Raw genomic sequence first — 16,167 nt, 5'->3', positions numbered from 1 at the left:
CATTTCACTAATATTTCAATTCCTCCTCACTCCTATTCTCCAGCTCTTTACTTGCTGTCAATGATTGGAAACATTCTTGTTTCCATGTAGTCATGTCAGCACAGCTGATGGGTTGTTACAATGTATCAGTGTAGAGCGGAGTTCAGGACAAGGAGGGGATTTATAATATTGAGGTTTTAGGCTCACAGATTACAATGTAACAAACACTCAGAAGTGACTATTCTACTTCTAAGGCTATGTGCACACGTTGCGGATTTCCTGCAGATCCGCAGCGTTTTTTGAGGTGCTGAAACGCTGCAGATCCGCAAGTGATTTACAGTACAATGTAAATCAATGGTGAAAAAAAAAACGCTGTGCTAATGGTGCGGAAAATTCCATGCGGAAACGCTGTGGATTAAAAGAAGTAGCATGTCACTTCTTTTTTATTGCGGATCTGCAGCGTTTTTGTACCCATTCCATTATAGAAAACCGCAGGGGTAAAAAACACACAAAATCTGCACCTGTGTTTTCTGCCAGGAGAGGCAGAATCCGCACCAGAAATTCCTAAGCTTTTGGCTATGTTCACACATTGTGTCTTTGCAGTGTTCTTTTGCTGCTTTTTATGCCAGTTTGACTGCGTTTTACCAGCAAAGTCTATGAGATTTCAGAAATCTCGCGCACACACATTGTTTTTTTTCCTTGACTCATTTGGAAAACTGCTGCTTTTTTGTAAATTGCTGAATGTCACTTCTTTTTTTTCACCCATAGTAAACAATGTGTAAGTGCAAAAATGCAACAAATAACACAGGTATCACTTTTTGAAGCATTTTTGGTGCAAAAACCTTGAGGAATTTGCATCATGATTTTTTCAGGGTCACTAAACCTTATCAGCATGCACAAGAGACAACAAAAACGCAGCAAAGAAACCTGCTTTTTTTGTAGCAGCTTTAAGTAGGTTTTGCCTGCAGAAAAAAACTGCAGCAAAAATGTAACGTGTGAACATAGCCTTATTGTTAACTACATTGTTTCCATTCACTGGCAGCAAGCAGATTTTTTGAATCCCATTAGTAGGCAGCAGCAGAAGGATTGTGGCGGCTTCTGCTTCGCTGATGTCATCAGAAAATGGTTAATATGGAGATGTCGAGGAATTGCCATTTAGGCGATTTCCTCCCTTTTTCTGCACACATCACCTACCTACAACTGCAGGGTGTTGTTGATGTAGGGGGTCACATACTTTGCGCTAGTGGGGGTGTACAACACAGCATCTCTGCCCATCAAAGGTCACAAAGCTCCTTATTATCTAATTGGCTGCTGGCGATAATCTGGGGATAATCGGCTCAATGTCCGCACGGTATATCTGCGGGATCAGGCGGAGGAGCCGCAGGAGTAGCGGTGTGCAGCGCGTGGAACAGCGTGAGTATCAGCGGCGGCGGAGGGGATCGCACAGATTAGATTATGAGCTACCGGAGAAATATAAAACCTGTCATATATCAAGATCCGAGAATTCGTTCTGGTGACTGAGGATCATGTGACCGGCGCAGATCGATCTCCCCGATATTCACTGGTTATTGATTACAAGGAATCAAGGAATAATCATCTATTGGATGTAGGAGCTCCGGGAAATCACCCAGAGAGAGCGACTGTAGGACAAGAAGCCGCCACTGAGCGTAACTACGAGGAATAGCCATAGCATATGCCGTAATGTAGTACAATGTAACATAACAGAGCAAAATGTAGATTAATACAACAGAGAGTAATGTAGCAATATTGTGTCATGTAGCCTCATAGTTTTACTTTAATCGTATGAACATATATTTAACATCATATAAGAATAAATAACAAACAATAAACAATGATAGAAAAGAACAAAGGAACAGGAACCTCATAGAGTAGTAGAACCTGATGGAACGTCACATTTTATATACTAATGCAATGTACTATGTGTGTCCTAATATAGCAGTACGATATAATATACCATAACATGATGCAAAGCAGTGTGATAATATATATTATAACTGGACATAACACAATGTGTTTGCATGTATAAAGCAGTAATATATCATTATTATTTATTGATATAGCACCATTGATTCCATGGTCTGTACATGAGGAGGGGTCACATACAAGTTACAGATATCACTTACAGTAAACAAACTAACAATTAGGTCGGGATCACACACAGCGAGATACGGCCGAGTCTCGCAGGTTAAAACCAATCTCTGGCACTGGCACTCCAGAGCGGAGCGTGCAGCCGCATAGCAATACATGGAACCGCACGTTCCGCTCCGGAGTGCCGGTGCCAGAACATGGTTTTAACCTGCAAGACTCGGCCGTATATCGCTGTGTGTGACTCCGGCCTTGCAGACTGGTACAGAGGGGCGAGGACCCTGCCCTTGCGGGCTTATATCGTACAGGATTATGGGGAAGGAGACAGTAGGTTGAGGGTTGCAGCAGCTCCAGTGTTGGTGAGGCGGTAGCTCCGGTGTTGGTGAGGCGGTAGCTCCGGTGTTGGTGAGACGGTAGCTCCGGTGTTGGTGAGGCGGTAGCTTCGGTGTTGGTGAGGCGGTAGCTCCGGTGTTGGTGAGGCGGTAGCTCCGGTGTTGGTGAGGCGGTAGCTTCGGTGTTGGTGAGGCGGTAGCTTCGGTGTTGGTGAGGCGGTAGCTTCGGTGTTGGTGAGGCGGTAGTTCCGGTGTTGGTGAGGCGGTAGCTTCGGTGTTGGTGAGGCAGTAGCTTCGGTGTTGGTGAGGCGGTAGCTCCAGTAGTGGTGAGGCGGTAGCTCTGGCATTGGTGAGGCGGTAGCTCCGATGTTGGTGAGGCGGTAGCTCCGGTGTTGGTGAGGCGGTAGCTTCGGTGTTGGTGAGGCGGTAGCTCCAGTAGTGGTGAGGCGGTAGCTCCGGCATTGGTGAGGCGGTAGCTCTGGTGTTGGTGAGGCGGTAGCTCCGGTGTTGGTGAGGCGGTAGCTCCGGTGGTGGTGAGGCGGTAGCTCCGGTGTTGGTGAGGCGGTAGCTCCGGTGGTGGTGAGGCGGTAGCTCCGGTGGTGGTGAGGCGGTAGCTCCGGTGTTGGTGAGGCGGTAGCTCCGGCATTGGTGAGGCGGTAGCTCTGGTGTTGGTGAGGCGGTAGCTCCGGTGTTGGTGAGGCGGTAGCTCCGGTGGTGGTGAGGCGGTAGCTTCGGTGTTGGTGAGGCGGTAGCTCCGGTGTTGGTGAGGTGGTAGCTCTGGTGTTGGTGAGGCGGTAGCTCCGGCATTGGTGAGGCGGTAGCTTCGGGGGTGATGAGGTGGCAGCGGGGTCAGTACAGGCTGTAGGCTTTCCTGAAGAGATGGGTTTTCAGGTTCCGTCTGAAGGATCTGAATGTGGTTGATAGTCGGACGTGTTGGGGCAAAGAAATCCAGAGGATGGGGGATATTGGGGAGAAATCTTGGAGGCGATTGGATGAGGAGCGAATAAGTGTGGAGGAGAGAAGGAGGTCTTGGGAGGACCGGAGATCACGTGAGGGAAGATATCAGGACATTAGTTCAGAGATATATGGAGGAGACAGGTTGTGGATGACTTTGTAGGTCAGTGTTAGTAATTTGAACTGGATACGCTGAGGGAATGGGAGCCAGTGAAGAGATTTGCAGAGGGGGGAAGTGGAGGAGTAGCGAGGAGAGAGATGAATTAGTCGGGCAGCAGAGTTAAGGATGGACTGGAGAGGTGCAAGGGTGTTAGCAGGGAGGCCACAGAAAAAGATGTTGCAGTAGTCGAGGCGGGAGATGATGAGGGCATGCACAAGCATTTTGGTAGATTGACGGTTGAGGAAAGGACGGATTCTGGAGATATTTTTGAGCTGGAGGCGACAGGAGGGGGAAAGAGCTTGGATGTGCGGTTTGAAGGACAGGGCAGAGTCAAGGGTTACTCCGAGGAAGCGGACGTCCAGTACGGGGGAAAGCGTGATGTCCTTTACTGCGATAGGTCAGGTAAGGAAGATCTATGAGATGGAGGAAAGATGAAGAGTTCAGATTTGTCCACATTGAGTTTGAGGAAGCGAGAGGAGAAGGAGGATATGGCTGATAGGCACTCTGGGATTCTGGACAGCAGAGCGGTGACGTCTGGGCCAGAGAGGTAGATCTGAGTGTCATCAGCATAGAGGTGGTACTGGAAGCCATGGGACTTTATGAGTTGTCCCAGGCTGAGTGTATAGATTGAGAAGAGTAGGGGTCCTAGAACAGAGCCTTGGGGGACTCCAACAGAGAGAGGGTGGGATGAGGAGGTAGTGTGGGAGTGGGAGACGCTGAATGTGCGGTTGGAAAGGTACGAGGAGATCCAGGTTAGGGCGAGGTCTGTGATGCCAAAGGAGGAGAGGATCTGTAGTATTATATAATAATGTAGCATAAAGTAATCTAGCCTCATAAAATGTAACCCGACATTTCACAATATTATATGTTATGAAGTAATATCATAATATTTGTCACGTTATATAATATATACAAGGCTATATCAGTCATTGGAGAAACAAATTGTACAGTCCTGGCCAAAAGTTCTGAGCCTGAGAAAGATTTTAGCTTCCACATTTTGCCTCTTCAGTGTTTTTGCTCTTTAGTCTGTGTTGGACAATTATAAACATTCTGCAGCTTGTAACATTTTATTGACAAATCCATGAAGTTCTTGTCACTTCAGAATAAGGGTCCGGAGTGTGGAGAATAAGGGGCAGGAGTGTGGAGAATAAGGGGCAGGAGTGTGGAGAATAAGGGGCAGGAGTGTGGGGAATAAGGGGCAGGAGTGTGGAGAATAAGGGGCAGGAGTCTGGAGATTAAGGGGCAGAAGTCTGGAGATTAAGGGGCAGAAGTGTGGAGAATAAGGGGCAGGAGTGTGGGGAATAAGGGGCAGGAGTGTGGAGAATAAGGGGCAGGAGTCTGGAAATTAAGGGGCAGAAGTGTGGAGAATAAGGGGCAGGAGTGTGGGGAATAAGGGGCAGGAGTGTGGAGAATAAGGGGCAGGAGTCTGGAGATTAAGGGGCAGAAGTCTGGAGAATAAGGGGCAGGAGTGTGGAGAATAAGGCTAGGGTCACATTGCGTTAGTGCAACCCGTTTAGCGCTAGCGGGTTGCGCTAACGCAATGTTTTCAATGGGGCTGCGTCCTGGGGTCGCGGTAACGTCCCCGCTCTCGCAGATCACCGATCTGCGAGAGCGGGGAACGGACCGCGGGCGCGCCGCGGACGCTGCGAGCAGCGTCCGCGGCGCGCCAGGAAACACCGGCGCGTCGCTAGCGCGTGCCGAACATGGCATGCGCTAGTGGTGCGCGTTCCCATTGCCGTGAATGGGCGCGCTAACGGACGCGTTGCACGGTGTTAATTTCGCCGTGCAACGCTGTTCGTTAAGCGCGTTCCCATAACGCAATGGGAACCCAGCCTAAGGGGCAGGAGTGTGGGGAATAAGGGGCAGGAGTGTGGATAATAAGGGGCAGTAGTCTAGAGAATAAGGGGCAGGAGTCTGGAGAATAAGGGGCAGGAGTGTGGAGAATAAGGGGCAGGAGTCTCGATAATAAGGGGCGGCAGTCTAGAGAATAAGGGGCAGGAGTGTGGAGAATAAGGGGCAGGAGTGTGGCGAATAAGGGGCAGGAGTGTGGAGAATAAGGGGCAGGAGTGTGGAGAATAAGGGGCAGGAGTGAGGAGAATAAGGGGCAGGAGTGAGGAGAATAAGGGGCAGGAGTGTGGATAATAAGGGACAGGAGTGTGGATAATAAGGGGCAGAAATGTGGAGAATAAGGGGCAGGAGTGTGGAGAATAAGGGGCAGGAGTGTGGAGAATAAGGGGCAGGAGTGTGGAGAATAAGGGGCAAGAGTCTGGATAATAAGGGGCAGCAGTCTAGAGAATAAGGGGCAGGAGTCTGGAGAATAAGGGGCAGGAGTCTTGATAATAAGGGGCGGCAGTCTAGAGAATAAGGGCCAGGAGTGTGGAGAATAAGGGGCAGGAGTGTGGCGAATAAGGGGCAGGAGTCTCGATAATAAGGGGCGGCAGTCTAGAGAATAAGGGGCAGGAGTGTGGAGAATAAGGGGCAGGAGTGTGGGGAATAAGGGGCAAGAGTCTGGATAATAAGGGGCAGCAGTCTAGAGAATAAGGGGCAGGAGTCTGGAGAATAAGGGGCAGGAGTCTCGATAATAAGGGGCGGCAGTCTAGAGAATAAGGGGCAGGAGTGTGGAGAATAAGGGGCAGGAGTGTGGAGAATAAGGGGCAGGAGTCTCGATAATAAGGGGCGGCAGTCTAGAGAATAAGGGGCAGGAGTGTGGAGAATAAGGGGCAGGAGTGTGGAGAATAAGGGGCAGGAGTCTCGATAATAAGGGGCGGCATTCTAGAGAATAAGGGGCAGGAGTGTGGCGAATAAGGGGCAGGAGTGTGGAGAATAAGGGGCAGGAGTGTGGAGAATAAGGGGCAGGAGTGTGGAGAATAAGGGGCAGGAGTGTGGAGAATAAGGGGCAGGAGTGTGGGGAATAAGGGGCAGGAGTGTGGGGAATAAGGGGCAGGAGTGTGGAGAATAAGGGGCAGGAGTGTGGAGAATAAGGGGCAGGAGTGTGGAGAATAAGGGGCAGGAGTGTGGAGAATAAGGGGCAGGAGTGTGGAGAATAAGGGGCAGGAGTGTGGGGAATAAGGGGTAGGAGTGTGGAGAATAAGGGGCAGCAGTCTAGAGAATAAGGGGCAGGAGTCTGGAGAATAAGGGGAAGGAGTCTCGATAATAAGGGGCGGCAGTCTAGAGAATAAGGGGCAGGAGTGTGGAGAATAAGGGGCAGGAGTGTGGAGAATAAGGGGCAGGAGTGTGGAGAATAAGGGGCAGGAGTGTGGAGAATAAGGGGCAGGAGTGTAGAGAATAAGGGGCGGGAGTGTGGAGAATAAGGAGCAGGAGTGTGGAGAATAAGGGGCAGGAGTGTGGAGAATAAGGGGCAGGAGTGTGAAGAATAAGGGGCAGGTGTGTGGAGAATAAGGGGCAGGAGTGTGGAGAATAAGGGGCGGGAGTGTGGAGAATAAGGGGCGGGAGTGTGGAGAATAAGGGGCAGGAGTGTGGAGAATAAGGGGCAGGAGTGTGGGGAATAAGGGGCGGGAGTGTGGGGAATAAGGGGCGGGAGTGCGGAGAATAAGGGGCAGGAGTGTGGAGAATAAGGGGCAGGAGTGTGGAGAATAAGGGGCAGCAGTGTGGAGAATAAGGGGCAGGAGTCTGGAGAATAAGGGGCAGGAGTGCGGAGAATAAGGGGCAGGAGTGTGGAGAATAAGGGGCAGGAGTGTGGAGAATAAGGGGCAGGAGTGCGGAGAATAAGGGGCAGGAGTGCGGAGAATAAGGGGCAGGAGTGTGGAGAATAAGGGGCCGGAGTGTGGAGAATAAGGGGCAGAAGTCTGGAGAATAAGGGGCAGGAGTGTGGAGAATAAGGGGCAGGAGTGCGGAGGATAAGGGGCAGGAGTGTGCAGAATAAGGGGCAGGAGTGCGGAGAATAAGGGGCAGGAGTGCGGAGAATAAGGGGCAGGAGTGCGGAGGATAAGGGGCAGGAGTGTGCAGAATAAGGGGCAGGAGTGTGGAGAATAAGGGGCGGGAGTGTGGAGAATAAGGGGCAGAAGTCTGGAGAATAAGGGGCACTGCTGGAAATATTGAGGTTTCAAAGGAACTTCATGGATTTGTTAATAATGTAACAACGTGCGGAATGTTTATAGTTGTCTGTCAGTAACCATAGAAACAGCAAACGAAAGAGTAAAAACACTGAAGAGGCAAAATGTGAAAACCAAAACTTGTGTCAGTCTCAGACCTTTTGTCTTTCAGGTGTTTATTACTGAGGTTATTGAAGGGACTGATCATTTTTATAGCAGATTGGTAAGATTTTCCTGTTGAATGTTGGCTGATAACAGAGAGCAGCAGCAGAACAAGGAATCACCTGCAGTTGTAGTTACCTGAGAGGAAATAATGAGATTGTGGCTGTGAAATCATTAGCGTCTAATAATACACGTGGTCCTATGTGAGGGTCTGGGAACCCCCTTGTCTAATAGAAGGAAGGCAGTGAATGAATAACAGATATTGTATCAAGTTTTTCTTTTTGGGGGGATTTCTTTTCTCCACTCCTCCATGATGACTGATCCCAGAGATATTTTTCTATTTTTCTCGTTGCTGCCGGAGATCAGATATTGGAGTTTGGTTTCTCCTGTGTTTTACTTTGGACTGAGGGTTATATGTCTGTTACATCAGGAGGATTGTGAGGGGCAAACACCGCGAGTAGGGGGATTCACCGCAACCAAAATAGTCCGCACCGGTGACGACGGTGAGCGCAGCCCCTCATCCACGTTATCCCGGCTGCTGAGCACAATTAACGGTGACACAAGAGCTTAAAATTATCCACAAAGTCCAAAAGCCGCTTCACCGATGATCCAGAGCGATAATTGGATCTAACGAAGTCATGACCATGAACCAGAGGGGCAATTACTCAAGAGCATTTCCAGAAGGTTCTGGTCCTGCTTAGTGTATTTAAGGCATGTATGATACTGACTGCTGAGCCGTGTATCTAATCCTATCCTGTGTGATACTGAATGCTGAGCCGTGTATCTAATCCTATCCTGTGTGATACTGAATGCTGAGCCGTGTATCTAATCCTATCCTGTGTGATACTGTGTGCTGAGCCGTGTATCTAATCCCATCCTGTGTGATACTGTCTGCTGAGCCGTGTATCTAATCCTATCCTGTGTGATACTGTCTGCTGAGCCGTGTATCTAATCCCATCCTGTGTGATACTGACTGCTGAGCCGTGTATCTAATCCTATCCTGTGTGATACTGACTGCTGAGCCGTGTATCTAATCGTAACCTGTGTGATACTGACTGCTGAGCCGTGTATCTAATCCTCTCCTGTGTGATACTGACTGCTGAGCCGTGTATCTAATCCCAACCTGTGTGATACTGACTGCTGAGCCGTGTATCTAATCCTCTCCTGTGTGATACTGTCTGCTGAGCCGTGTATCTAATCCTATCCTGTGTGATACTGACTGCTGAGCCGTGTATCTAATCCCAACCTGTGTGATACTGACTGCTGAGCCGTGTATCTAATCCTCTCCTGTGTGATACTGTCTGCTGAGCCGTGTATCTAATCCTCTCCTGTGTGATACTGACTGCTGAGCCGTGTATCTAATCCTCTCCTGTGTGATACTGTCTGCTGAGCCGTGTATCTAATCCCATCCTGTGTGATACTGACTGCTGAGCCGTGTATCTAATCCTATCCTGTGTGATACTGTCCGCTGAGCCGTGTATCTAATCCTCTCCTGTGTAATACCGTCTACTGAGCCGTGTATCTAATCCTCTCCTGTGTGATACTGACTGCTGAGCCTTGTATCTAATCCTCTCCTGTGTGATACTGACTGCTGAGCTGTGTATCTAATCCTCTCCTGTGTGATACTGACTGCTGAGCTGTGTATCTAATCCTCTCCTGTGTGATACTGACTGCTGAGCTGTGTATCTAATCCTCTCCTGTGTGATACTGAATGCTGAGCCGTGTATCTAATCCTATCGTGTTATACTGACTGCTGAGCCATGTATCTAATCCTCTCCTGTGTGATACTGTCTGCTGAGCCGTGTATCTAATCCTCTCCTGTGTGATACTGACTGCTGAGCCGTGTATCTAATCCTCTCCTGTGTGATACTGACTGCTGAGCCGTGTATCTAATCCTATCCTGTGTGATACTGTCTGCTGAGCTGTGTATCTAATCCTCTCCTGTGTAATACCGTCTACTGAGCCGTGTATCTAATCCTCTCCTGTGTGATACTGACTGCTGAGCTGTGTATCTAATCCTCTCCTGTGTGATACTGACTGCTGAGCTGTGTATCTAATCCTCTCCTGTGTGATACTGTCCGCTGAGCCGTGTATCTAATCCTCTCCTGTGTGATACTGTCTGCTGAGCTGTGTATCTAATCCTCTCCTGTGTGATACTGTCTGCTGAGCCGTGTATCTAATCCCCTCCCGTGTGATACTGTCTGCTGAGCCGTGTATCTAATCCTCTCCTGTGTGATACTGACTGCTGAGCTGTGTATCTAATCCTCTCCTGTGTGATACTGTCCGCTGAGCCGTGTATCTAATCCTCTCCTGTGTGATACTGTCTGCTGAGCTGTGTATCTAATCCCCTCCCGTGTGATACTGACTGCTGACCCGTGTATCTAATCCTCTCCTGTGTGATACTGACTGCTGAGCTGTGTATCTAATCCTCTCCTGTGTGATACTGTCCGCTGAGCCGTGTATCTAATCCTCTCCTGTGTGATACTGTCTGCTGAGCTGTGTATCTAATCCTCTCCTGTGTGATACTGTCTGCTGAGCCGTGTATCTAATCCCCTCCCGTGTGATACTGTCTGCTGAGCCGTGTATCTAATCCTATCCTGTGTGATACTGACTGCTGAGCCGTGTATCTAATCCTCTCCTGTGTGATACTGACTGCTGAGCCGTGTATCTAATCCTATCCTGTGTGATACTGTCTGCTGAGCTGTGTATCTAAGCCTATCCCGTGTGATACTGACTGCTGAGCCGTGTATCTAATCCTCTCCTGTGTGATACTGTCCGCTGAGCCGTGTATCTAATCCCCTCCCGTGTGAAACTGTCTGCTGAGCCGTGTATCTAATCCTTTCCTGTGTGATACTGACTGCTGAGCCGTGTATCTAATCCTTTCCTGTGTGATACTGTCTGCTGAGCTGTGTAGCTATGAATATCATACATGGTTCTTCTGAATACTATTTAGTCTTTACTTTGTATAATGTATCAGACATTTGTTAGTACATGGAAACCGCCAACAAGTAGGCTGACTGCTGCTGACTGCTGCTGACTGCTGCTGCGGGCCGAGCTTCTGTTTATTCCTTTCTAGCACAGGTCATTACTATAGGACGATCTCATTAATCTTATATAGGGCAAATGTTTCCAGTTTTATGTAAATTGCGATTAATGTATAAAGATTCTACAACTTCATGATTTACTTTACTCTTCCCTGTTTCAGGCTCTTGTATATATACAGGGTGGAGCGCGGTAATTTGCTGATTTGGGAATGAAATAAAAAAATTATGATCATTAGAAAAATTTATTTTATATTTTAATTATACTGAACAGTAATGGAATTTTTAAATTACATGGTTTTAAATAGTGTATCTGGCAAATGTCGACCTTCGCTATCCACACACTGCTGCATACGTTTTCTGAAGTTTTCATGAACTCTAACAAGCATGTCCACTGGTATTCTGCCAATTTCAGCTTCAATATTGTTTCTTAGGTCTTCCAAGGTGTTGGGACGGTTGATATACACCTTAGACTTCAGGTAACCCCAAAGGAAAAAAATCGCATGGGGCTAAATCTGGTGAGCGTGCTGGCCAGTTCACATCTCCCCTCAAAGAGATAAGCCGTCCAGGAAACATTTGCCTCAAACAATTCATGGTAACCCTCGCTGTGTGTGCAGTGGCACCATCCTGTTGGAACCATGTATCCTCTAGTTCCATTGCCTCAAGAGCCGGCTGAAAATAATCCTGTATCATAGACAAGTACCGTTCGGAGTTCACAGTTATGGCACGACCATTATCCTGAAAAAAGTAAGGACCAATGATGCCTACTCGTGATATGGCGCACCACACAGTGACGCGGTCCGAATGCAGAGGTCTCTCGTGAACTTCTCTGGGGTTTGTTTCACTCCAGTAACGCATATTTTGTTTGTTTACACACCCACAGAGGTGAAAATGTGCCTCATCAGAAAAAAAACACAATTGCGTCACGGGGTATCGTTGCTAACATGTCTTCACAAGAGGTCCGCCGTGTCAAATAGTCCCATGCTGACAAATGTTGGACCACGCACATTTTATACGGGTGAAAATTCAGTTCATCATGAAGAATCCGGTGGAGAGAACGTCTTGAAATGCCAAGAGCAAATGATTGCTTCCGAGCAGAGCGTTTCGGAGATTGCAGTACTGCTGCTCTAACTCTCTCGATGTTTTGTGGTGTTGTAATCCTTCTCTCAGGTCCCCTTCGTACACATGACACATTCCCTGCTGTTATGAATGCATTCACCCAATTTACAATTGATTGCCGTCCAGGAACACGTCCGCGTGGAGGAACAGCGAATTGTAAACGAAAAGCACGCTGCACTGCAATGATCGAGTGGGCATTTGAAAAATACGCTTCAACACAAAATGACCTCTCCTCACGTGTCCACTGCATGATGGCAACTGAAAGGCAGAGGAATACAAATCTCCCATCAGCCACTGTAAGCCACACCCACTCTCCCCTGTCTTCGACCGACATTGCCGCCACAGCATGCAGTGCAAAAAAGCAAATTACCGCGCTCCACCCTGTATATTGTATATATCCTGTATAGAGCAGAATGATACATTGTATCCAGTGCTCTGTGATTGGACGCCACACTGATACATTGTAACAAACCTGCATGGAGCATTGTGTGGCCTGGACATTGCTGTAGTCACTGCTCAGCTGGCAGGAGGACTGGGCATCTTTGTTATTACTCACCTAAAACCTATAATTGGAGGTTCCCTGCCCTGCAGGCAGAGTCACACAGTAACAGCAGCTTGTTGACGGTTTCCGTATATTAACAGTTCTTCCAAAATGCAGCAAAGACAAAATAAAAAACGTTTGCAGTCAGGTGGGAGCAATGAAGGAAGCTGCTCCAAGAGGCCATTATCAGCTCTGTGGCGCCACCTTGTGTTCAGTGGAGAGAATGCAGCCTGGACACAGAGCCCAGGACCACCCTCTGCATGTAGCTGCAATCACCACTGTGTAGAGGAAAACAGCAGCAAATGGAGGAGCTTGGTAAAATAGCTAAATGGGGGGTTTATCATGCTCGTAAATGGTTAAAACTTCTAAGTGCATCGAAAAACAAATTAGCGATTTATCTCCTTATTAACCTTCTCCACTCTCAGAAATAGAGGGATTTTTAATTCTATAGTCTACAGCTCGTTACCTAGGTTACCGACCGCCTCTGCAGTGACAGTATCCAAAGCAAGCTGTTTGTTATACAAGGAGCTGCCCAGATCTGTGGATCCAGCCAGTCTTCATCACTGGGCTCCCCCGATGCTGCAGTTTGGGCCACAGACTCATCCATTTTGGCCACGGCGAGTCCTCAGGGGCGGTCAGGAAGCCGAGAGGTAGTGGAGCGCTGCGCTCCTGCAGAACAAGCTCCTGGGCCTGAGGAATAATGGTGACATCACAGAAGGGCGCAGGGATACAATGTAGCAAAGCTTCGCTTTCTGGACCTAATTAACCCTATGTTCTGTCTTAGGTTCCTGAGAGCGGAGCACAACACTGACGGACATGAATTCCAGCTCACCAGCATCCAGCGCCTTGGCCCCTGCAAACAGCAATAATACTGGGCCCACCACACCTCGTAAGGGACCCCCGAAATTCAAACAGAGGCAGACCCGTCAGTTCAAGAGCAAACCACCAAAGAAAGGAATCAAAGGGTGAGTCCATGTCAGACCACGACGTATATGGACGGGGATCACCCAATGCACATACCTGTAGACCTGCGGCTCCCCAGGTGCTGTACAACTACAACTCCCAGCATGCCCCATGTGGAGAGAGCCGCAGGATAGTAACCTCTGACCTGCTGCATCTTATGGTGACTACAGAGCTGCAGATCAGACCCTCCCTGAGCCACGTATGGACCTCGCCCAGAAGCCTAATAATGCTATTCCTGTGTAGGAGGTGGAAAGGGGGGCACCTGCGACCTCTGACGCAGGATAAGGGGGCACCTGCGACCTCTGACGCAGGATAAGGGGGGCACCTGCGACCTCTGACGCAGGATAAGGGGGCACCTGCGACCTCTGACGCAGGATAAGGGGAGCACCTGCGACCTCTGACGCAGGATAAGGGGGGCACCTGCGACCTCTGACGCAGGATAAGGGGGGCACCTGCGACCTCTGACGCAGGATAAGGGGGGCACCTGCGACCTCTGACGCAGGATAAGGGGGGCACCTGCGACCTCTGACGCAGGATAAGGGGGCACCTGCGACCTCTGACGCAGGATAAGGGGGGCACCTGCGACCTCTGACGCAGGATAAGGGGGCACCTGCGACCTCTGACGCAGGATAAGGGGAGCACCTGCGACCTCTGACGCAGGATAAGGGGGGCACCTGCGACCTCTGACGCAGGATAAGGGGGGCACCTGCGACCTCTGACGCAGGATAAGGGGGGCACCTGCGACCTCTGACGCAGGATAAGGGGGGCACCTGCGACCTCTGACGCAGGATAAGGGGGCACCTGCGACCTCTGACGCAGGATAAGGGGGCACCTGCGACCTCTGATGCAGGATAAGGGGAGCACCTGCGACCTCTGACGCAGGATAAGGGGGGCACCTGTGACCTCTGACGCAGGATAAGGGGGGCACCTGCGACCTCTGACGCAGGATAAGGGGGGCACCTGCGACCTCTGACGCAGGATAAGGGGGGCACCTGCGACCTCTGACGCAGGATAAGGGGGGCACCTGCGACCTCTGACACAGGATAAGGGGGCACCTGCGACCTCTGACGCAGGATAAGGGGGGCACCTGCGACCTCTGACGCAGGATAAGGGGGCACCTGCGACCTCTGACGCAGGATAAGGGGGCACCTGCGACCTCTGACGCAGGATAAGGGGGGCACCTGCGACCTCTGACGCAGGATAAGGGGGGCACCTGCGACCTCTGACGCAGGATAAGGGGGCACCTGCGACCTCTGACACAGGATAAGGGGGCACCTGCGACCTCTGACGCAGGATAAGGGGGCAGCGCTACCATTCATGAACGCTACGCAGGACACTACCTTTGTAGATCTTTAGTGTTCCTTTATATGTGAGAAGAGTTTATTTTACAGGATGGAGTCTAATGCTGGGTGGGAACATTTATCTGCAGAAGTGGGGAACTAAGCCCTCACTGAGATAAGCCCCCCACACTGCTACAATGTGGGGGTGTACACCGGCATGGAGCGCCCCTCTGACCATCCTGTGATCTGGCCCCATGTCTGGGCGGAATGATCTGAGTTTGATTTTGCTTTTATCTCGCAGGTTCGGAGATGATATTCCTGGAATGGAAGGACTGGGAACAGGTGAGGAACCTTGTGCTCCACCTCTAGATGCTGATTGTGGGGGCCGTAGACCCCCTGCTTTCCCACAGTCCTGTATATAGATGCCGTATGGAATATTACAGGGATTGTGATCCCTGTCGTGTGGCCGCTCCAATGTTAGAAGTGATGATCCAGATGTTGGAAGGTTGGATAACATCTTCTTCTCTCCGCAGACATCACTGTCATCTGCCCATGGGAGGCCTTCAGTCACCTGGAGCTGCACGAGCTCGCTCAGTTTGGAATCATCTAACGTTCCCTCCGATGTCTTCATCACAATCTCCAGGAGAAGACGAACCAGAAACAATAAGTAACGTCTACCGCTCCCCCGCCACCACGTCACCCGCTGCGCCCGCGGCAGCCGCCCCTCGTGACTGTATCACCTGGAGAATCGTTCATTCCTCAAGATGGATATTAATAAATAAATAAATGGAGCGCCTTCCCTGACGATGAACTGATGCGCCGGCATCGCTGATAGACGTTACGTTATGTCGCGGTCCTGCGCCGGACACTGTAGTGTTTTACAAATGTTTCCTTTTTGTTATAGAAAATGAAGTTTTAGCAAAAAGCAGCAGAGAATATCCGGCGTCTTGTGTTATTAGTGAGGCTGCGGAGATGGCGAGCGCCAGTGGCGGAAGTCGGCCGGAACAATAGCTACATTGTAACAAAGAAACTGGAGGAAGAGAAGCAAAACAAGATAATAAGAGCAAAGCACAAAGCAGTAATAATGAATTATATGGAAAGGTCATCACTATGGAAGATTTGCAATCATTGGGCCCCGCTGGAGCTTTTGCTTCAGGGCCCACAAGCTTCATGTTGCGCCACTTCTCATTGCTGTTGGTCGTCTCCGCAGGCGACAGGAGCGGATCGATAGATTGTTTTGTAGGAAAAGATTCAATAACAATTATAATTGATTGATACCAATCTCTGCTCCCTCTGAGCTCAAGAGTCCGGGGGGCGGAGACAATGATTGAGCATCTTCTCTGTCGTCTCCGCCCCTCGGACTCCTGAGCTCGGAGGAAGAAGATTTTTAGATCTATCTATTATGAGTTTTAATGAATCTTTTCCTAGAGAAATGAAATATCGATCTGCTCTTCCTGGGCTGTAACCCGCAGGAAAGG

At 49.6% G+C, this 16,167-nt stretch overlaps 1 protein-coding gene across 1 annotated transcript; it reads left to right on the top strand.

Moving 5' to 3' along the window:
- The first annotated feature begins 1,359 nt into the window (after window positions 1–1,359).
- Window positions 1,360–15,617, top strand: PDE6H (phosphodiesterase 6H). Its single transcript, XM_069736127.1, has 4 exons — window positions 1,360–1,392; window positions 13,231–13,411; window positions 14,991–15,031; window positions 15,223–15,617. The coding sequence occupies exons 2-4, from the start codon at window positions 13,263–13,265 to the stop codon at window positions 15,297–15,299; spliced, it is 267 nt and encodes an 88-aa protein (XP_069592228.1). The 5' UTR covers window positions 1,360–1,392; window positions 13,231–13,262; the 3' UTR covers window positions 15,300–15,617.
- Window positions 15,618–16,167: the final 550 nt, after the last annotated feature.

Source organism: Ranitomeya imitator, chromosome 8 (genome assembly GCF_032444005.1).
Source record: "Ranitomeya imitator isolate aRanImi1 chromosome 8, aRanImi1.pri, whole genome shotgun sequence".
Taxonomy (NCBI): Eukaryota; Metazoa; Chordata; class Amphibia; order Anura; family Dendrobatidae; genus Ranitomeya; species Ranitomeya imitator.
Note: the sequence above shows the minus strand (reverse complement) of the source record. Positions and strands in the feature narration are given on the sequence as shown.

What these genes read in the sequence shown, in the direction of transcription:
- PDE6H (XM_069736127.1), top strand. Translation starts at nt 13,263, where the DNA reads ATGAATTCCAGCTCACCAGCATCCAGCGCCTTGGCCCCTGCAAACAGC. An exon ending in CCAAAGAAAGGAATCAAAGG is followed by an intron (nt 13,412 to 14,990) that starts GTGAGTCCATGT and finishes TTTATCTCGCAG; the next exon opens with GTTCGGAGATGATATTCCTG. An exon ending in AATGGAAGGACTGGGAACAG is followed by an intron (nt 15,032 to 15,222) that starts GTGAGGAACCTT and finishes TTCTCTCCGCAG; the next exon opens with ACATCACTGTCATCTGCCCA.